Below are 20,415 nucleotides of genomic sequence, written 5' to 3' on the forward strand. Positions count from 1 at the left end.
ATCGTGGCTCCTCTCGTAGCTTTTGTTTTCTCTTTCTCCGTCACATCTCTCTCATCAACCTCCCCCGCAACCGCAACCACAGCGCTCATATATCGAAAGCGCCCACTACTTCGTAGTCATTTCTAGTTCTATTCTTCATCCAGCAAACATGGCGGGCACGGGACGGATCTGGTGGAAAGATGGCGTCGTCTACCAAATCTACCCCGCCAGCTACCAAGACTCCAACGCCGATGGCCTGGGCGACATCCCCGGCATAATCTCCAAGATTGACTACATCAAAGATTTGGGCATTGACATTGTCTGGCTGTCTCCAATGTACGAGTCTCCGCAGCACGACATGGGATATGATGTCTCCGACTATGAATCCGTGTACCCGCCGTACGGCACCGTCGCTGACATAGAAGCTCTGATTGAGGCCTGTCATTCTCGCGGTATGCGATTGATTCTTGATCTCGTTGTCAATCATACCAGCGATGAACATGCATGGTTCAAGGAATCGAGATCTTCAAAGACGAATCCGAAGAGAGACTGGTATATTTGGCGACCAGCCAAGTATGCAGAGGATGGAACGAAGATGCCACCAAATAATTGGAGAAGTTTCTTCAGTGGCAGTGTATGGGAATGGGACGAGGAGACACAGGAATACTACCTGCATCTCTTCGCCAAACAGCAGCCTGATCTGAACTGGGAGAATCCTGTTACTCGACGTGCAATTTATAACTCAGCCATGGAATTCTGGCTCTCTAAGGGTGTGGATGGGTTCAGAATTGACACCGTCAATATGTATTCGAAAGGCACAGCGTTCCCGGACGCACCAATTGTCGATGAAGGGATTTTTGAGCAGCCTGCCAGTGGTCTATTCTGTAACGGACCACGAATGCATGAATTTCTTCGCGAAATGAACCAGCAGGTCCTCAGTAAATATGACACTATGACCGTGGGCGAACTTCCATCTACCCCCGACCCCGCCCATGTGCTCCGTTATGTTGGTGCAAACGACAGACAGCTGGACATGGTCTTTCAGTTCGACCTTGTTGATCTTGGAACCGGCAAACCACACAAATACGAGTACGAAGGCTACAAACTCTCAGATTTGAAGGAGGTTGTTAGCAGGTGGCAGACTTTTATAGCCGGGACCGACGGCTGGACTACCGCATTCTGCGAGAACCACGACCAAGGTCGCTCTGTATCTCGCTATGCCAGTGATGCACCTGAATGGCGAGAGAGATCGGCGAAGATGTTGGCAATGATGATGTGTGCTATGACCGGTACACTGTTTATCTATCAGGGACAGGAAATTGGGATGATCAACGCGCCAAAAGACTGGCCTATTGAAGACTATAAGGATATTGAGAGTATTAATTACTATAATTCAGTGGCGGAGAGGACCAACCGTGATCCGAAGGCCTTGGATAGGGTGATGAAAGGGATTCAGGTTCTAGGAAGGGACCATCCAAGATTGCCAATGCAGTGGGACGATTCACCTTTTGCTGGCTTTACCTCGAGCAAAGCCGGAGCTTGGATGCGGACCCACGATTCTTACAAAGATATTAATGTGGCTTCACAAGTTAAAGACCCGAAGTCGGTACTTAGTTTCTGGAAGCAGATGCTTAAAATCAGGAAGGAGTACAAAGACGTGTTCATCCATGGCGAGTTCCAAGGCTTGGACATGGAGAACGAGCAAACCTTTGTTTTTAGTAAGAAGTATGGGGCGAAAAAGGCGCTCATAGTATTGAATTTTACGGCGGATGAGCAAGGGTTCAAGATGCCCGTTGAGGACGGCAAGCTCGATTTTCTTGTGGGAAATATCCAGGATGCAGATGGCACGAAAGCGAGGTTGCAGGGCTATGAAGGGAGGATATACTTCGTCAACTGACTAGATGCTTGGAAGATCACGGGCTTGATTCCTTTTTCTGCGGCTTGAGGCTTGCGTCTGATGGTTGATATAGAATTTTGCTTCCCCCTTACCTAGTTTGTATCGAAATGGATAGTGGGCGATGTTGATAAATGACCCAGTTTCATATGTTATTGATGAGTTGATTCTTGTTGCCCCCTCATCGACAACTTAGTCGTATCTCTTTCCTCTCACCACACGTTCAATATTTCTCCATCGGCTTGCCAGGCTTGATCGAAGCTGTAAAGGAAATGATGGTAGCTTCGGGTTCGCCGGTGTTGGTGTATCAGATCAATAGAGAGATAAAATATATCCCAGTGTTAGAGAGAGAACTAAAGAGAATAGAAGGTATTCGGGTTCTATTTTCCAGTTGCTGACTTGGGAGGTTGCATAGCGCTGACTACGGACTCAACCTCTCGATCTTCCATTCTCCTTCCTTTCCCTCCACCTTGTGGTACACAAAGCGGTCATGTAACCTACTCTCTCTGCCCTGCCAGAACTCAATCATCTCCGGTTTGATCCTGAGCCCGCCCCAAAACTCCGGACAAGGCACCTCATCTACCCCCTCGAACCTCTTCTCCACCTCGTGCACCCTCGCCTCGAGCTCTTCCCTCCCTTGAAGCACCTGACTCTGCCGACTAGCCCAGGCTCCAATCCGACTACCCCTAATCCTCGTATCAAAATAGACTTGACTCTCCTCTCTGCTCAACCTCTCAGCAATCCCCTCCACCCTAACCTGTCTCTCTAACTCCCTCCACCAAAACGTGAGACTCGCCCATTTATTCGACTCCAGATCCGCCCCCTTCTTACTCGTCCCAAAGTTCGAATAGATCACAAACCCCTTCTTGTCGAGCTCCTTGAGGTATACGACGCGAGCCGATACGCGGCCGGAGGGGAGCGACGCTGTGGATAAGCACACCGTTTCCGGCTGGTGGACGCCGTTGTGCTGCGCGTGCGTGAACCAGGCGTGAAATTGCTCGAGCGGGTCGCCATTCAGATTGGAGCGCTCGAGAGTCCCTTTCTTGTACTGCTCGGCTTGCGAGTTGAGCTTTTCGTTGGCGGGCGCGACTGGAAACACTGTTTAGAGCGGGGTCTGGAGTAGGGGAGGCATACCTAGCGCTTGGGCTGGAGGGACTGGGACGAACATATTAGTTTCTCCGTCGCGGGCGGTCTGGGGAATGCCATCTTAAAGAGCGTGGGTCGGAATAGGAGCGTGGTCGTGAGGCGCATGAGTCGGCGGAGGTGTTGGAATACTCTGGAGGTTGAAGATGTCTCTTTATCAGCCGGCGGTCCAGATCTGAAGCTAGTTTTTCAGCCTTGCGCTAAGTCGAGACGAGGCGGAGGACACACGGATAAGGCTAAAGGGGATCGATCGGTCAATGATCTGAGCTGCTGTCTGGAGAATATAGAATGCTCATAACTGAGGTTACAGCTCCATGTGAGGGCGAATATAAGCTTGTTCTTTGCTAGGAATTCTTCTTCCAATTTCAATAATGCCATTTTCCTTGCCGCAATTCTTCCGCCGCGACCTTCGCAAATATATTTCAGAATACCATGCCCTTGAATGTGCCAACCTGCGCCCTGATATACAAATCCTCAACAATCAACCAAAGCTAGGAGCCAGTGAGATCAGGCTGAACCTCATCTCTCCTCCGCTAGTCGAGATCTCTCTTTGTATGAACTTTCTTGGTCCTAAGTCCAGCGCCTTCTCGCTCAGTACATCTTCCCCCGCTTCTAATTGTCCTCTATCCAGTGGCCCCTTCCTTCGTCCATCCATCTCCCACAAATGATTCTTCTCATCCTTCACGAAGCAAACAAAGTGTAAATCCACCTCATCTTCTGCACCAGGCGCCGTACTCTGACCTTGTGAAGCTGCGCTCTGATGCGCACTCTCCAACGCTTTTGAATTATAGAGAAGTTCCGCACGTTCGATGGGACCAAGTGGGGTTGCTTCCTTAATGAGCTTGTAGAGGTCCGAATCCGGTTCTAACATCGACCTGTTAGATATCTCCCTTGTGCATGCTAAAAGCCAAACCTACCGATAAAATTCCTAGCACTCCCATTACTGACGGCATGCAGAATGCCAATCAGTCCACACGCATTCCTAATCGTCTGCTTGTACCAGATAACCGGCTCGGCGCCCGTACCCTCATACACGGGCCTCTCTGAATCTTCCTGCATCCGGAAGGTTTCGTAAGATTTAGAAACGGGAAAAACGAGGAGGAGAGCGTTGGCGGGACGAGGCACAAATGAGAGCATTTCGGGGTCATCGATGCTCCAGACGTCGTGGAAGGCGAGGGTGGGCGAGAGGCCGAGCTTATGGACAAGAGAGGTCATCACTTCGGGGTTGTTCTCTGCCAGGCACTTAGATTTGAGAGCAAAGAGGCAAATAGATAGAGAGCATACCGAGAGGCACAAACGCTTTGTTCGTCTGTGGGACGTCAGGATCATCATGGTTGGCTTCCGCCATTATGTGACAGGTCGCAGACGAATTTCGAGGTTTCAGAAGTGTGTGCCCTCTAGACTTGAGGTTTAAAACGGATTTTGGTATTAGAATAAGTTGGTTCGAAGATGTTGATTAAGAGACTCTAAAGTAAACAAAAGAATAGTAGATAATATGATGGACGCAACGACCCACGACCCCGCGATATGAATAGCGGGACGGTGAAACAGATTGTCCGGAATTAAGACCTCAGGCATACATGCATTTATCTTACCGCTCACCCCTTTCCTTTCGCCAACAGAGACCGCACCCTTCTACCGTCGACGGAGCAAATCCCAATCCGACGATGCTATATTACTTGGTTCTCAACAAGCTTCTATCTCACAATGACCGAACCAAGTCAGTATGGGAGACCAGGCCCAACCATCGTACAATGGCTCCTCGACACGCGACCTCTCTGGCCCGTCCCAAAGCAGGCTAGCTCAAAGGACGAGGTCGCTGAGCTTAAGAACGTAGTACGTATCAATACCTCTCCCTAGTCTGAACTTAATTTAAAATAAGCAGGCATCTCAAGCTCTCTCATTTCTTTCACCCTCTGAACAAGCCTCGGTGTTGAAATACTACCACCTGAAAGATGCAAAAATGAGCCTGGCGTCTCACCTCTTAAAACATCTTGTGATCACCAAATACTGCCATGTTCCCTGGTCCAGTAGCACTCCCATTAAAGATGCGAACGGTAAACCCATTTGGGCGCCTGCAAATCCCAACCTTATGGGTCAGGTCAAAATTGGATTCAATGTCAGTCATCAAGCTGGTCTCGTGTCCCTCATTGCGGTAATAGGGGGAGAAGGGAAGGAGGAGGTGGGTACGGATATTGTGTGTGTGAGTGAGAGATTGGTGCAGGATTATCAGCATATTGAGAAACAGGGCTTCTTTGACTGGGTAGATATGCACGGAGAGGTGTTTTCGGAGAGTGAGGTAAGTTTTATGAAGTTGGCGGCGGTGGAGTTGAAGTTGGGAGCAGGGTTGGAATTGATGGGTTTTGGGAAAGATGCATTGAGTAGATGCCAGCGGAGGAATATGAAGCTCGAAGTGAAAGCGCTGAAGGGAGAAGAGAGGAAGGAAACTACGGTCACGATTGACAGCAATATCGTTATCGAGGCAAAAAGGAGACGATTCTATGCGATGTGGTGCTTGCGAGAGGCATATGTCAAGATGACCGGAGAAGCACTGCTGGCACCTTGGTTGAAGGAATTGGAGATTTTGGATGTTCAAGTGCCAGCTGGAAACGAAGATATTCGGGACCCGATATCTCTTGAAAAAGGTCAAGTGATCAAAGACTTCCGGATCATTTTCAAGGACAAACCGGTTACGAACGTCAAGATGGAATTGACGGCATTGGGTACGGACTACATGGTTGCTGCTGCCGCCAGACCAGCAACTGGTGCAGACAACCCAACTCTGGAATTGGGAGACTGGAAGCTACTGGATCTCGAAAATGATGTTTTGGCATTCGGCCAGGTGATATACTAGTCTCACAGAATCCTCCTCTGAACGGATGGGTAGGTTTAGAAGAGGAGAGGTCGGTTTAGAGATATTTCACGTGCTATTCTACGCTAAAGTACGACTGACCCGAGTGGGTTAGTAGGATAATGGGTGGCGGTGCCTTGCTTTTAAGCGGGCCGAGTGATCTCCGCGGGGTTGGAAATACTCGGCTTTCTACCGGAAATCATTCACTCGGCAGAAAGACTCACCGCCAACGATTAGATAAAAAGGTGGGATAAGATAAAAAAAGTTCGACGGAGTTTTACTTTGATGACCCCTCCACGGCATGGCAAAACGAATGGCACGTACATCTCTTCTTACGGCAATTGACTCGACATCGCACGTTCATCTTGTCATCGGGTCTAATTCATTAGCAGCAGCAAGATGTGCGAAATCCCTTGAAGTCGGCGCAAAGCCGCGTCTCATCGCACCAGCAGACGCGGAATTGCATTATGCACTGCAAAAGCGAATAGATAGCGGGGAGGTAGAATGGTTGGCGAAGCCGTTCGAAGATGGGGATCTTTTACAACTTGGCAGGGAAGAGATTGATAGAGTTGTTGATGCGGTCTTTGTCACTTCCGGACCTCGGGATCCGTTAAGTAAATAGTAACCCCCCAATTCTTCTTTATGACTGCTAACAAACAAAGGTGCACATATCTCCCAACTCTGCAAACGACATCGAATTCCCGTCAACGTCGCCGATGCTCCAGCGCTCTGTACGTTTAGCCTCCTCTCTACACACACCGATGGTCCCCTCCAAATTGGCGTAACCACCAATGGGCGAGGGTGCAAACTCTCCTCCCGAATACGACGAGAAATTGCCTCCATACTTCCACCACAGCTAGGCTCTGCCTGTGAACGTCTTGGAACAATCCGCAGACGAATCCAAGAAGAAGACCATCTCTCACATGCCGCTCTGTCTGGTGATCTTGAAGAAGAAGATTCGATAGGCCAAACATCGACCTTCAATAAACTAGTCACGGAAACAGATCTCGATGCTGCGAAAAATAGGCGGATGCGATGGTTGTTCCAAATCTGCGAATACTGGCCCATTAGACGCCTTGCAAACATAAGCGATGAAGATGTGGACTCTATGTTGAAATCCTACGCTTCCAATCCCACCCTCCCTACCTCAGCCGAAACTCCCCACCTTGATTCTAGACCAGGGAAGAAGGGGAGGATCATTCTTGCAGGCAGTGGGCCCGGACATCCTGATTTGCTTACGCGAGCAACGCACAAAGCAATTATAACGGCCGATGTGATCCTAGCAGATAAACTTGTCCCCTCCAGCGTTCTCGATTTGATACCCCGCCGCACGCCTGTACATATAGCGCGCAAATTCCCCGGGAATGCGGACCGTGCCCAAGAAGAACTTCTCGAACTCGGTCTCTCTGGCCTGAAAAAGGGCCAAACGGTGCTGAGACTGAAGCAAGGTGATCCATATATCTACGGCCGGGGCGGGGAGGAATTTGAATTCTTCAGAAATGAAGGGTTCGCAGATAGGATTACCGTGTTGCCTGGAATTACGAGTGCTCTCTCTGCGCCCCTCTTTGCAGGCATTCCGGCTACGCAACGCGGAATTAGTGATCAAGTTTTGATATGTACAGGAACGGGACGGAAAGGGAAGCCAACTGTTCCACCTGAGTTTGTAGAGACTAGGACAGTGGTTTTCCTCATGGCGCTACATCGAATTGCGGAACTTGTGGCCGATCTTACAACGCATGATTCCGACGACGCGAAGGTGGTTCTGGAAGATGGGAGTTTAGATAAGACGAGGAGATTATGGCCAAGGTCGACTCCGTGTGCCGTGATCGAGAGGGCAAGTTGCCCGGATCAGAGGGTTATTCGGACGCGCCTTGAATTTGTGACGGCGGCAATTGAGGAGCAAGGGAGCAGACCGCCGGGGTTATTGGTATTAGGAAAGGCGTGCGAGGCTTTGTTCACGGCTGATGCGGACAGGAAATGGGTTGTTGAGGAGGGGTTTCAGGGGTTTGAGGTCGAGGGCGTCAGTTTAGAGGAGTTCGTTTTGGAAAATGAAAAGCTGGACGCTGTGAAGAGTGAAACCTAGTTTTGAGAGGGAGCTTGAGATTCGAGTTGATATGTATTGATACCTTTGAATGGCATATACTATACCTCAATAGGGATAATAGTGTGGGTGTATCAAGTAATCTATTTTCAATTTCCTCCCCGCTCCATCCCCCGCTCCATTCCCCACTTCGTCAGCAATTTCCCCAAGTTCCGCTCTTCAGCGCAGCTCCTCTCTCCTTCTGACAATTCTCAGCACCCGCCCTCCAGCAACCGTGGGTGCAGAAACTTGGAAGACCCGATTGATAAATTGAATCTACTCTGCCCACAGAATCCACAGGCGGGTGACTAAGCGCGCAGATTTCACTGCAGGAACGAAATAAATCCCTGACAACTTCTGCTCAGCCTTCCTCAGCCTCGTCAATTGACGGCTCTCGACGCTGAATTGACGCCCTCATGATGGCTGTTCGAGACCATCCCACTCTTCCCGACAATGTTACTTTGTCATATCTGGCTGAAGGCGCTGCGAATATTGTATACAGAATCCATATCCCTCCTGGGACTCCGCAGCCAAGCGTGCTCGAGGAGTATGGAGATGACGAGCCACAGCCAACTGAGATTGATTCTGCACCCATCTGGCTGAGACAATTTGAAAGTAAGTAGCAGATCATGATGAGTTCTATTTCACTTGAAGCATCGGGAAAAAGTCTTCTAGTTGGATTATTTTCCATTCCTTTTTCAGCCTTGTCATATTCATAATGCTTTTCAGACACGATTCCCTTATGATAAGTGCATTTCACTCACTGCTCCTTAAGATAAACTTCTCCGCTTGCGTAAAGATCTTCCAACCACCTCTCCATGTGCAGCAGGGCACGATACATGGCTTCGACTCATCGCACCTCTGTTCCCCGCGGATCAGATCGTTCACCAATCCCTGGTAGAACTTCGACCACCCGGGATCATCACAAAGTTGAACGAAGAACTTCGTAGCTGGGAGCAATCCTCCGAGCGATCCACTATAAAGAAAAGTCATTTACGGTCATTAGATCTTCGACCTACGCAACGTCAAGGGATCTACTTGGCAGAGGATGACCATGGCTTGCTCGTCACAGATATGACATCTAGTGGGTCCACCCCTGAAACTTGAAGTCTTACATATTAACTGAAGCAGGCGGTGAAAGCGGCGAGGAAATAATAGAATTCAAGCCGAAATGGCTCTGCCAATCTCCCTCAGCACCAGCGAACTCGAAGCGCTGCCGTCAATGCGCTCGTGCGGCTCGCACCAATGCCAGACGAGCTCGTACCGGCGAACACCTAATGCCACTGTTATGTCCCCTCGACCTGGTCTCCAAATCACCCAGTGATCTCGAGCTCGTTTCCTCTCGGCTCTTAGCACCAGACAAAGACCCCGCCATCATCAGGCGCTTCGCAAGGTGGCTCGAAACCAACACACTTCTCCAACAGCTGCGCACGTATCAAGAGATGTTAGACCAAAAGGGGGTTCTAGTAGGAGATGTGGACGACGAGAATTTTCTCGTGGCCATGACGTTGAGAGATTGTACCGTCTTTGTACGGTTCCCGCCAGAAGGTAGCGGGAGAGAAATCGAGGCGAGACTTGGGGATCTTGATGTGAAGAGTAGTAGAAAGAAGGACTACTGGAGGAGTATCGAGTTACCGTTAATAGAAGAGGGCTGGTATGCTGGCACAGAGAACAAGGAAGATCGGCAGCCCCTCATTTGCCGATTGAGTCCGGAAAGATGGAACAAAAGAAGAGAGGAAAAGGACAGCTGAGTACATACGGGAAAGTTAAAATTATGTATAAATAGTGTAATTCTATTGAGAGGACTCGTCTTGTAGACAAGATAGGTAGGTCTGTGGACTTTGACGAGGGGATGTCCAAAACAGACTACCCAATTTAGAGTCTAAAAGTTCAGGTAGTTATGGGCAATTGGTAAAATATTAAATATACACATAGCAGGGCCATATTTCTCATAAGGTAGTCCCCAGGTCTGTGAAAGAAGTTGTGGATCAATTAACTTCTGGCTTACTCCGTGTATAAATATTACTATTCTCACACCTATCACCAGTATGATATTCGCTTAGACGTCTTTCCCACGACTTCTACCTCGTCGCCGCTGTCCATCAGACATGTAAAGATCCTCAAATGCGACCCTTATTATATCCCAACCGTCCTGCGGCATTGAGGATAACCTCATTCTCTAGTATTGATAATCGATGTCTCAACCCTAGGAGGTTCTACGGCGTAATGGCCAGCCGAACTTACGATGTGAGCCCGCAGAGACCATGCTTCAAGCACAAGCTTACAAGAGCTAGGATGCCGTTGGTCTGCTTAATACACTTCAGACCCCACACAAAGTACTCAATGAACGTGTGGCAGCCGGTGTCAGAATCGACGAAACCGCAAATAATGAGCTGAGAAAATGCCTCGCTCGGATCGGCTACTCAGTATGTCACCCCCCTCTGCTCTGTGTAAGGGCGGTCTAACCTGCCTCTAGCCAAGCGATCTGGACAAGCTGAACATCGTCCACGTAGCCGGTACGAAAGGCAAGGGTAGCACTTGTGCATATGTCGACTCGATTCTGTCGCAGTATCGCAAGTCACATGACGTCCCCCGGCGAGTTGGACTCTTCACCTCCCCGCATCTTATCGCCGTCCGAGAGCGAATCCGTATAAATTCCGTCCCTATATCAGCCCCTCTCTTTGCGAAGTACTTTTTTGAAGTATGGGACGCACTTGATGGCGCGGGGGTGGGGTCGGATGCGCCTCTGAAGAAGCCCCCCTATTTCAGATACCTGACATTGATGAGCTATCATGCGTTCCTGCAGGAGGGTGTCGACGCAGCTATCTATGAAGTTGGAGTAGGGGGAGAGTATGATTCGACGAACCTCGTGCAGCGTCCTGTTGCGACGGGGATTTCGAAGTTGGGTATCGATCATACGTTCACCTTGGGAGAGACGATCGATAAGATCGCGTGGCACAAGGCAGGAATTCAGAAGTCTGGAGTCCCGTCTTTTACGGTCAAGCAGCTACCAGCTGCCATGGAGGTTGTTGAGAAGAGAGCAGGGGAGAGAGATGTGAAGTCCCTGAAGGTAATCGATCTGGACCCAAGACTTCAGAAGGTGAAGATTCGGCCGGATGCGGACTTCCAAAGATCAAACGCCAGCCTCGCAATTGCCTTAGCAGAGACCGCTCTGAAGAAGCTGTATCCCAATTTCCAACTACCACCAGACTCACTCCCCAAAGAATTTGTCGATGGCTTGGAGGGAGTCGTCTGGCGTGGAAGATGTGAGACGAAGGCAGAAGGCAACATTACGTGGTTCCTGGACGGTGCACATACGGAAGATAGCATTCTAGTAGCAACCCGCTGGTTTGGGGAGCAATGCTCACAAATGTCTGTGGTCCAACCGCCTCCCTGGATGAACTCTTGTCTAACTCTCCACACAGACCCGGGACACGGGTGTTGATCTTTAACCAGCAAGGCCACCGCGAAGCCGTACCACTCCTTGAAGGTCTATTCAACGCCATCAAGGCTCAGGGTCTGGTAAAATTTGACCATGTGGTATTCTGCACGAGCGCCCCTCAGGAGAAGAACGGTTCCTCGAAAGGTATTTGCTGCTTCTCCAACTATTGTTCCTTCAAAAACTGACGCCTCAAATCAACAGATTCTGTTAATTATTCTCTTGACAGCAACGCCATTTCCGGACTAACCATGCAGAAGACCTTCGCTGAGAAATGGCGAGCTCTGGACCCTTCGCCTTCTACTACCATCAAGGTGCTCCCTTGTATCGAGGACGCTCTTGAGTATGTTAGGGGATTGGACTTGAAGAGCAGGGAAGCAGGTGATGAAATCGAGGGGAGCAAGGAGATCCAGGCTTTGATTACGGGGAGTTTGCATTTGGTTGGGAGGGCTCTGGGAGTGTTGGATGGCGTTGATGCCGCATAGACGGATACTATCTTCGTGGAACCTTTCTTATTGGCATCGCAAAGAGGATGGAAGGCCAGCTACTACTTCGACAACCTCTGTATGGACGTTGTAGAAAGCTACAGCTCGGTATGCTGGGGAACAGCAACCCATTAAGTATTACATACGACGCATCTAGTGCGTACATTTCAATTCCGAAAAACCCCTCGTCCACTGCATGCTCCCCATGATAATAATCAGGAAGCACATCGCCACCACGACACTGGCCATTCCATATCTATATGCATGTCTTCTCTTCAATGTGCTTAGCTCACTCACCCAAGTACTGATTGTCGTTAAACAGCCGCAAAAGCCATCTTCAATTCCCTGTAACACCTGGCATCCAACCTGCCCTCCTAAAGGCACGTGCTGTAGATCATAACTCATACCCAAGATCACCGTACCAAAGATGTTCACGACAAAGGTCCCGAGAGGAAACGAGGCTATTTTGCTGTTGAGATAGATGGAGGCATAGAAGCGTCCAAGGCAACCCAGAGGGGCGAAGACGAGGGCGAAGACCGCGCGGCCGCGCCAGATCTCGCGACCGCCATCGTGCCGGTCTGGGGGGAAAATGGCAAGGAAGATGGCGCCGAGCCAGCATCCCCAGGCAAGAACCACGGCCAAGCGGTCGAGGAGCTTGCGGCAGAATGCGAAGGGGAGAGAAGGAGTATAAGGCTCCAAAGCGATGGCGATATGTGCGCCTACGTGCAGACCTGATATGCATAGAGCGATGGTGGTAATCATAACAGCTAGTAGAGCCATGAATGAGTACCCGCCATTGCGGGAGACAGTTGAGGTCGAGCTGGCGAGGACTGGGCTGTAGTCCTCGGGGTGGTTGAGAGGTGTAGGGAGCTCATTGGCCAAAGCAAGATAGATATCCCGGATGAAGGACGAGAAAGAGGTAAAGCATCCGCAGAATCCAGTTGCCAGTCCGATATAGAGAGGAATGGTCTTCTTCGTCGCCGCGTGCGCCTTCTTTGCGGCCTGCAAATCGACGACGTGGTCTGAGCCCGAACCGCCCTCCTCATCTATGGCACGCTGCCTTGCTTTTTTGAGCTGCTGATCATATGTTGGAGTTCCCCATTCCTCTTTGAACAACATGCGATCCTCGCTGAGAAAGCCCATAAAGAGGCTGCCGCCAAAATTCGCCCAAAGCACACCAAAAGAAATGGGCGCGCCAGGATAAAACGTTATGGCCTGCAAGCCAAGCCTTGCGAGGGTACCAAAAAAAGAGAATAATACCAGATATGAAATGGTATACAACTGAGTTGCAAATCTGGAAGCTTCGGGCCCTCTCGCGCCCTTCTTTTCCTCTTCTTTTGGTTCTTCCCCTCTCGCGAGCGATGCTCTTCTCTCTTCCTCCTTGCCTCGTTGATATTCTTCCCTCTCGGCCCTTCGCTCCTCCAATGATCTATGCAGATATATCGGGGCCTCAGCCGGGTTCTCTACTGGCGACGGCGCAGCCAATTCATCCAGGTTCGCATAACTATCTGGGGGGTTGTATTGGGCGCTGTCCTGGTATTTTCTCTCCTCTGCGCTTCGAGATATCTGCCGCCGCGCTTCTTGAGAGAGAACTCCTTCCCGGCTGCGCACGCCAGCTATAGCATCTTCGCGGACATTTTGTACCGGCCCAGTGGCTAGCTCGTTGAGATTGGCGTAATTATCTGGTATATTGTACTGGGCCTCTTGCGATGCGCGTGCTCGCGGTTGTTGTGATTCAGATTGAGGGCCGGTGATGCCGTGCGCGGCAGTCGTGTTCTCGTCACTCATTTCCCTATATGAGGAGTAAGAGCGCTTCTGCGCAATCCTCCTGGGTTCCGTTTCCCTCCTGTTGTTCAGTTCCCCGACGTGTGTCTTGGGAATCCCAAGAGCGCTGTTGCGGCGATAACAACGCAAACCAATGGTATTCCCAGGGTCTTACTGCGTGTACCCAGTTTGTGCTGCAACCACCCTCTCTCTCGCTTGTCTACCTAGATACTCACGTGCAAACAACAACCAACAAACAACAAAGCCCTTCTTCCTCTGTAGTTTGCTCCGTCGGTGTAAAACCTTCTTCACCTTCACCGAGCATTTTGATCTGTGTCTACTCTTCTATATAAGAACCAGAAATCCCAGGATGAGAAAAGTTGGACTTCAAACAGCTGCTCAATCCAAGAGCCGACGGCCCTTGCAGGGTCCACCATCACGGAGACATAATCCTGCTTTGCTGAGTGAGTTTCTCCAGAGAAGGACATAGTAGCTGTGCTAACTTTCATAATAGCGATTCACGGAATCATGTGGGGTCTATATATAACTCCTTTCCCTGGAACCCACCACGAAATTGATCAAGCTACCTGCTGGCCAAAACCATAAGAATAATGTTCTCGGTATACCACCTCTACAGGATCCCGCCATTTCTGTATCGACTATCTCTTTGACCATCCGACTGGGTTAGCTATGACTTCTTTCCGAAAAGGAATCTCCAGCCAAGTAGCCATACAAGCTACGGGACCCTGTGTCCTGTGGTAAACTACTTGTTGGAACGGTGCCACTTACCTGGCTACGATACAGTGTCGGAAGATCCACAATTACTATAATACCGCTCCTCTCCGGACAGTCCCAAATAACGGGGCTCTTCATGAGATCCTGATGGCGACTATCTCGCTCTCCAGCGCTTGACTCCATGATGGCTAGCAATTCGCCAATCAAATGGGTAGAGAGTTCTCATGAGAACATACTTGTCTACAAAGACTTGGTTTTTGACTACATCAAGTTCTCATCATCTCGTTTCTCCTTCGCTTCGGTATTCATCTTCTTCACGAGCTTATTATTTCGTCAAAGATCCTCGATGGATTTAAAAGTAGAAGTATTGAAGGTGAAAAGAGTATCACTCCTACGGCCTGGTAGTCTTGGTATGACCCGAATTTGCCCTGTTGGACGACTTACGGAGAGAACAGCGGATACCCTCGCTGCCATAATGGCAGTTGGCAAATATGACCAGTCAACATGGGAAGATCTGCTCCCGTTCATCCAATTTGCGCTTAACACATCAGTCAACGCGTCTACGGGTTCCTCCCCTTACGCCTGTTATACGGCAGGGAGCAAAATCAGATTTCGAGGTCGCGGAGCCGCAGTCAGAGTCTCAGAGACCGATTGGATACAGAGACGCGTAGAACTGCGTAACGAGGCAGCGGACGCCGTGAAACTAGCACAAGCCCGGGTGAAGATCTACTACGATGACCACCATTTCATGCCGCGCTTTGATGAGTACGCCTATTTACGCCTGAGTAAGAAGAACGAGAGGGGCTATCACCTTGACAACCAGACAAAATTGTCTTTCAATAAAATTGGCCCTTTTCGCATTCTCCGATCCTACGGTGATCTAGCCCATGAGATCGACCTACCGGACTGGCTTAAAGGGATGCATCCAGTTATCTCAGTAGAGCATTTAGAACCCGCCCCATCAGATCCGTACAACAGGCGCAAGCCAGACCCCGGGCCCATACATATTGACGGTGAGGAGCGCTATATCATCGACAAGATTCTCGTGTGAGCTCCGGCTCAGCCGTCCTGGGACCGTAACACAAACCGTCCACGGACCAGCGCCCCTTGGCAGTGGCCCAGTGGGTGCAACCAGGACCGTTAACTTGACCTACGAGCCGGAAACCCAGTCCCTCTGAGTTAAACTCCAGAATGCCAGATGGCCGTCTACAATATGATCTGACGCTTATCTGGGCTCCTTACCTGAGTCTACTCTGGATGACCTCTGGCCGCCGTGTCCAACTGGTTGGCTATGCCCTTCACAATGAGCAGAACACTTGCCCAGATTGTGAATTTCCGTAGGTCGTCGCAACTCTGAAGGCAAGAGGGCAGGAATTGGCTTCTGCGGCATATTCCGCCAGAAGAAACGACGTAAGGTAGCCTAGGACACGCTGTTGCGCCGAGGCTAATTGTCCCACAGAAAGAGATCAAGGCCGCACAGACGTCAGTCAAGAAATACCTTCAGCACCTCAAGAACCGGGTCGGCATGTCGGCAGAGAAGCGGTGTCGCAGTGACGAAGAGGAGAAGCAGGAGAGGGAAGAAAGGTCTGCGATCCTGCTTGAGAAGGTTTCGCGCCTCCTGGAATCTCGCAACGACCTCGCCGAAAAGGCGAATGAACTGGCGGAGCGTCGTACGGTGGCCCTAGAGCAGTGAGTGAAGGATTACCAGAAGGTGGTGAGTTTGACGATGGGTCGAACGTAGGTCGCAGCTAATCCGAAAGCAGAATTCCGACCAGCTACAGGCTTCCTGCGCCACCTCGGAGGAAGGAGGAAGTGCGATCGTCACGGTGCGGAGGTAGAACGGTTTGTTGGTTGCTCTTAATATTCCTCGAGGGAAGTTTTCGACCGACAACGCCCCGAAGTGTTGCAGGTAGTAAACGTGGTTAGGCACGTTGTGGATGTTCGGTTAGGACTTTCTAAATCTTCTCGAAAATGGCAAGATGACCATTGAGTTTCGTCGAGCACCAGGAGTTACAAATGCTGAAAATTGCTTGGCCTGGGTTGAATTCGTGGTAACGTTAGTTCAAGCCGCAATACAGAAAGGAATTGGATTATCCAACGACACTAGTCTGGCAGCGACTGTACAGGAGCTCAAGGGCTTCCTAGGCACTGTCCTTGTCTCTGGGGGCCAGCCAGCTCTGCTTGAGGCTATCTTTGCTAGAAAGTCTGGTGCCGTCTTTCCACGAGAATTCAACTCCTGCGTATGAATGCCTCTAAGAAGGTAGCAACAAAGGTCTCGAAGACGAAGATCTCGAAAATCAAGCCAAAGGTGCCTACCGATCAACCAGAACTACTTTTTACACACACACGATCGCAGCAGAGCTACACACAACCAGAACTACTTCGCGCACAAATGCAACAGAATTACACACACAATGGAGGTCCCGGACGTGAACCGAATCGACCTCAGTCCAGATAGGACCGCTGACGAAACACTCTCCGGAGACGAAGAAGCAAACACGGGCATACGCAACCAATTGGCTACAGACATCGCGAACTTACGGATCACACGGAGTAAGAAAGCAATGGAGGCAATTAAAGAATCCGTCGAGCGCCAGATGATAGCTGGAGAAAAGAACTCAATAGAAGAGGGTGCGTTACGTGCGGCCGTTACGGCCCCGGCGTCCCCCGTGTCAGCTGCTTAAACATGAGACAGAGAGCGATTGGGAATACTGCAAACGTTGCATTGTTGATGACTTCTTGTTTCTCTGGCGGTTGGGTCATAAAGACGGCTCGAGACGAGTCCAAAGCATTGCTCAATGCAACAGTGATGGCTGCAGCAGGGCCTGATACGGTTTCTGAGTCCTCCCAAGTTGTGCTGGGCCAGGTCATCATAGAACTGCTGTGAGTTTATGAAGTCTGAGGAGTTGGGCTACTTCTTCGGCGTTGGAGAAGTAGTTCTTTTGTCCCCCCAACAACGGTAAGTCAACATAGATCACAGCAACACGCTTGAAACGGCCAATCTAATAATAGTAGGTCTGGCGCTCTACAATACTCTGGAACAGTCTCTCGACTGGGGAAGCCATGGGAAACCTGCATGACTAGGCGGAGCGCCCTCAGATATCTCTACAACGAGCAGAGAAGGTTTCCCGCGATAGAAAAGCATAAGATAGGTGCTTGGTATGCTACTGCCACCGGCTCTACGACTAACAATGGCGACGATCCTCCTGCCACTAGCAACTTCAGCTTTACAATGGTCATACTACGTTGCCCGCTTCGGCCTGCAGATTTAGTCAAGTATTCTCATCAATAGCACATAAACACGACCCTAGTCCATCAGGATTCAGAAGCCACCTGCATAATGGCGAACAAAATCGAATTCTCACCTGCCATGCCTTTGCCTCCAGTTTTTGATGCCCAAGAGCAGTGCATTTATGATGACGACTATTAGCCACCCCCGATTAGTTACCCACTGAGTAACGCGCACATACAATCAAAAAGATTTCATCCGCAAAAATAGGGGCCTCGGCTCGGGGGACAAACAAAGATCTTCAATAAGATTCGTGTGACCATGAATCCCTAAATTCGCTGCTCTCACATATAGGCTGCGCAGAAACCCATGGGTCCCCACCAAATGGGTTGGGTACCCACCCCATGGGGTGGGTTATAGTGAATAGGACAAAGCCCAAAGCCAAAAGCCACTACCCACACAACTAAGTTGTCCAACTATGCTACCAAAAAGAGCTGTAGTACGCCGCCCCTAATCTAGCAAAAGGCTCCCCGGACAGCCTAACTAACCTAACTAGCCTAACTAGCCTAACTAACCGAACGGTCTGAACCCTTAGGCTAGAAGACGAAGATTTAAACTAGGCAGTAAGTTAATTAGTATAAAGATTAGTATAAAAACTCTACTAACAAATTTAATAGCTATAGCGCTAAGAGAGATAAGAAAGTATTAAAAGACTACCGAACTATTAATACTATAGGCCCCCTTTATAAGGCTAGTAAAAGAGATTATACTTTAGCTACGCCCTAAATTCTAAGTCTAGAGAAGCGTAATAAAAGCCTTACAAGAATCTGTAGAGGCTATGTTAACTACTAAGTTTTCTTATAAGTATTTAATCTATTATACTAATCTTTATACTAATCAAACAATATATAGTAACAAATCTCGCCGCTATCTATACTAAACGAGTTACAATTTAGTAAAAGGATATAAAGCTCGTGTAGTCTATACGTAATAGAATACTCGGGTATCCTATACTAGAAGGTAAAAGGCTATAAGGCTAAATTTAAAATAGAGTAGTAATAAGATTATAAGTTATAAGGCACGATTCTATTGTATATTTTCCGTAAATTCCTAAATATAATCTATTAAATAACGCCTTATAAAGTAATTAGTATAAAGATTAGTATAAACTATAATTATTATACTACTACGTAATATTATTAAGGCTTAAATCACGTGTTAAGGTCTTGATAACCTATAGGTTAGGTTATAGGTTAGGGCCTACCTACTAGTCTAAACCTACCTTATAGGTTAGATCCCTATAGGTTAGGTCCTACCTATAGAAACCTAACCTATAGGGACCTATTGCGCAGCCTACTTACATAGCGCGGGGTGTTAAGATCGCTTGCCGGTCGAACCAAAGCGGAAGTCCCATCACCTGTATTTCATTATCTTCGACCCCTAACTTTTGACTTAACTCGTTTAAGGATTTCCTCAACTCTTTTAAAAGTCTAGTGCTTGCGCTAACGTGTCTTTCTAGTAGGAAAAAATTCGAACAAGAGACGCTCTAAGGAGCTCGCTGTAGAGAAGGCAGCTAGTAAAAGTAGGCTGCGCAATAAGTCCCTATAAGTTAGGTTTCTATAGGTAGGACCTAACCTATAGGGATCTAACCTATAGGGTAGGTTTAGACTAGTAGGTAGGCCCTAACCTATAACCTAACCTATAGGTTACTAAGACCCTAACACGTGATTTAAGCCTTAATAATATTACGTAGTAGTATAATGATTATAGTTTATACTAATCTTTATACTAATTACTTTATAAGGCGTTATTTAATAGATTACATTTAGGAATTTATAAAAAATATATAATAGAATCGTACCTTGTAACTTATAATCTTATTACTACTCTATTCTAAATTTAGCCCTATAGCCTTTTACCTCCTAGTATAGTATACCTAAGAATTCTATTACGTATAGACTACACGAGCTTTATATCCTTTTACTAAATTGTAACTTGTTTAGTATAGATAGTAGTAAGATTTGTTACTATATGTTGTTTGATTAGTATAAAGATTAGTATAATAGATCAAATACTTATAAGAAAACTTAGTAGTTAACATAGCCTCTACAGATTCTTGTAAGGCTTCTATTACGCTTCTCTAGACTCGGAATTTAGGGCGTAGCTAAAGTATAATCTCCTTTACTAGCCTTACAAAAGGTACTTATAGTATTAATAGTTCGGTAGTCTTTTAGTACTTTCTTATTTCTCTTAGCGCTATAGCTATTAAATTTGTTAGTAGAGTTTTTATACTAATCTTTATACTAATTAACTTACTGCCTAGTTTAAATCTTTATCTTCTAGCCTAAGGGTTTAGACTATTCGGCTAGTTAGGCTAGTTAGGTTAGTTAGGCTGTCTAGAGAGCCTTTTACTAGATTAGGGGCGGCGTACTATAGCTCTTTTTAGTAGTATAGTTAGAGTGGCTTTTAGCTTTAGGCTTTACGCTATTTTATAATCGCGATCAACAAATAGTAGATAAGAAGACTAACAAAGTTAGTATAGTAAGAGGTATAGGGGGTAGGGGGGTAAGAGGGGGCCTGTATACCGAATTAAGGTTGGCTTAATAAAAGAAAGGTAGGTAAGTAGTAGAGAGTTGTCTATTTATATATTATAAAAATAAAGGCTCGGCAAATTTTTAGCAAAATCAATTTACTTTATAACTGACTGCCCTACTTATAGCGCTACAATAATAGTAACGCTATAACACTAGATAATATAATAAGAATAAGGACAGTAAGACGCGTTAAACGCGTCTATCTATTGTTTATTTTAATTA

General features: G+C 48.2%; 9 protein-coding genes across 9 annotated transcripts; 6 read left to right on the forward strand and 3 right to left on the reverse strand.

Annotated features, from left to right (window-relative positions):
- Window positions 1-148: 148 nt before the first annotated feature.
- Window positions 149-1,876, forward strand: M430DRAFT_103869 (glycoside hydrolase family 13 protein; the record flags this gene model as incomplete). The annotated part of the gene is made up of 1 exon (XM_024860887.1): window positions 149-1,876. The coding sequence occupies one exon, from the start codon at window positions 149-151 to the stop codon at window positions 1,874-1,876; it is 1,728 nt and encodes a 575-aa protein (XP_024720569.1).
- Window positions 1,877-2,294: 418 nt separating this feature from the next.
- M430DRAFT_51386 (hypothetical protein) lies at window positions 2,295-3,079 on the reverse strand (the record flags this gene model as incomplete). The annotated part of the gene is made up of 2 exons (XM_024868216.1): window positions 2,295-2,962; window positions 3,040-3,079. The coding sequence occupies 2 exons, from the start codon at window positions 3,077-3,079 to the stop codon at window positions 2,295-2,297; spliced, it is 708 nt and encodes a 235-aa protein (XP_024720570.1).
- Window positions 3,080-3,497: 418 nt separating this feature from the next.
- On the reverse strand, window positions 3,498-4,370 carry M430DRAFT_141792 (hypothetical protein; the record flags this gene model as incomplete). Its single annotated transcript, XM_024862728.1, has 3 exons — window positions 4,301-4,370; window positions 3,934-4,248; window positions 3,498-3,880 (listed from the first exon to the last, which is right to left on the reverse strand). The coding sequence occupies exons 1-3, from the start codon at window positions 4,362-4,364 to the stop codon at window positions 3,498-3,500; spliced, it is 762 nt and encodes a 253-aa protein (XP_024720571.1). The 5' UTR covers window positions 4,365-4,370.
- Window positions 4,371-4,723: 353 nt separating this feature from the next.
- On the forward strand, window positions 4,724-5,870 carry M430DRAFT_20025 (hypothetical protein; the record flags this gene model as incomplete). The annotated part of the gene is made up of 2 exons (XM_024864201.1): window positions 4,724-4,852; window positions 4,902-5,870. 2 exons carry the CDS (start codon window positions 4,724-4,726, stop codon window positions 5,868-5,870), a joined length of 1,098 nt encoding a protein of 365 aa, XP_024720572.1.
- A 310-nt stretch (window positions 5,871-6,180) lies between these two features.
- M430DRAFT_51389 (hypothetical protein) lies at window positions 6,181-8,290 on the forward strand (the record flags this gene model as incomplete). Its single annotated transcript, XM_024868217.1, has 3 exons — window positions 6,181-6,481; window positions 6,530-7,885; window positions 8,268-8,290. 3 exons carry the CDS (start codon window positions 6,181-6,183, stop codon window positions 8,288-8,290), a joined length of 1,680 nt encoding a protein of 559 aa, XP_024720573.1.
- Window positions 8,289-9,798, forward strand: M430DRAFT_59443 (hypothetical protein). The gene is made up of 3 exons (XM_024868798.1): window positions 8,289-8,562; window positions 8,723-9,031; window positions 9,079-9,798. Exons 1-3 carry the CDS (start codon window positions 8,364-8,366, stop codon window positions 9,696-9,698), a joined length of 1,128 nt encoding a protein of 375 aa, XP_024720574.1. The 5' UTR covers window positions 8,289-8,363; the 3' UTR covers window positions 9,699-9,798.
- Window positions 9,799-10,173: 375 nt separating this feature from the next.
- M430DRAFT_51390 (hypothetical protein) lies at window positions 10,174-11,871 on the forward strand (the record flags this gene model as incomplete). The annotated part of the gene is made up of 5 exons (XM_024868218.1): window positions 10,174-10,194; window positions 10,242-10,373; window positions 10,424-11,319; window positions 11,373-11,533; window positions 11,591-11,871. 5 exons carry the CDS (start codon window positions 10,174-10,176, stop codon window positions 11,869-11,871), a joined length of 1,491 nt encoding a protein of 496 aa, XP_024720575.1.
- M430DRAFT_35628 (hypothetical protein) lies at window positions 11,633-13,747 on the reverse strand. Its single transcript, XM_024866777.1, has one exon. The coding sequence runs from the start codon at window positions 13,657-13,659 to the stop codon at window positions 12,025-12,027; it is 1,635 nt and encodes a 544-aa protein (XP_024720576.1). The 5' UTR covers window positions 13,660-13,747; the 3' UTR covers window positions 11,633-12,024.
- Window positions 13,748-16,231: 2,484 nt separating this feature from the next.
- Window positions 16,232-16,700, forward strand: M430DRAFT_251928 (hypothetical protein). Its single transcript, XM_024865201.1, has one exon. The coding sequence runs from the start codon at window positions 16,350-16,352 to the stop codon at window positions 16,614-16,616; it is 267 nt and encodes an 88-aa protein (XP_024720577.1). The 5' UTR covers window positions 16,232-16,349; the 3' UTR covers window positions 16,617-16,700.
- The last annotated feature ends 3,715 nt before the right edge of the window (window positions 16,701-20,415 follow it).

This window comes from Amorphotheca resinae (assembly GCF_003019875.1).
Source record: "Amorphotheca resinae ATCC 22711 unplaced genomic scaffold M430scaffold_7, whole genome shotgun sequence".
Lineage (NCBI taxonomy): Eukaryota > Fungi > Ascomycota > Leotiomycetes > Helotiales > Amorphothecaceae > Amorphotheca > Amorphotheca resinae.

Bases quoted from the DNA above. Each gene is read 5' to 3' on its own strand.
- M430DRAFT_59443 (XM_024868798.1), top strand. From the start codon at position 8,364: ATGATGGCTGTTCGAGACCATCCCACTCTTCCCGACAATGTTACTTTG. The intron at 8,563-8,722 runs GTAAGTAGCAGA...CTGCTCCTTAAG, and splicing joins CTGGCTGAGACAATTTGAAA to ATAAACTTCTCCGCTTGCGT. The intron at 9,032-9,078 runs GTGGGTCCACCC...TAACTGAAGCAG, and splicing joins CGTCACAGATATGACATCTA to GCGGTGAAAGCGGCGAGGAA.
- M430DRAFT_35628 (XM_024866777.1), bottom strand. From the start codon at position 13,659: ATGAGTGACGAGAACACGACTGCCGCGCACGGCATCACCGGCCCTCAA.
- M430DRAFT_251928 (XM_024865201.1), top strand. From the start codon at position 16,350: ATGACCATTGAGTTTCGTCGAGCACCAGGAGTTACAAATGCTGAAAAT.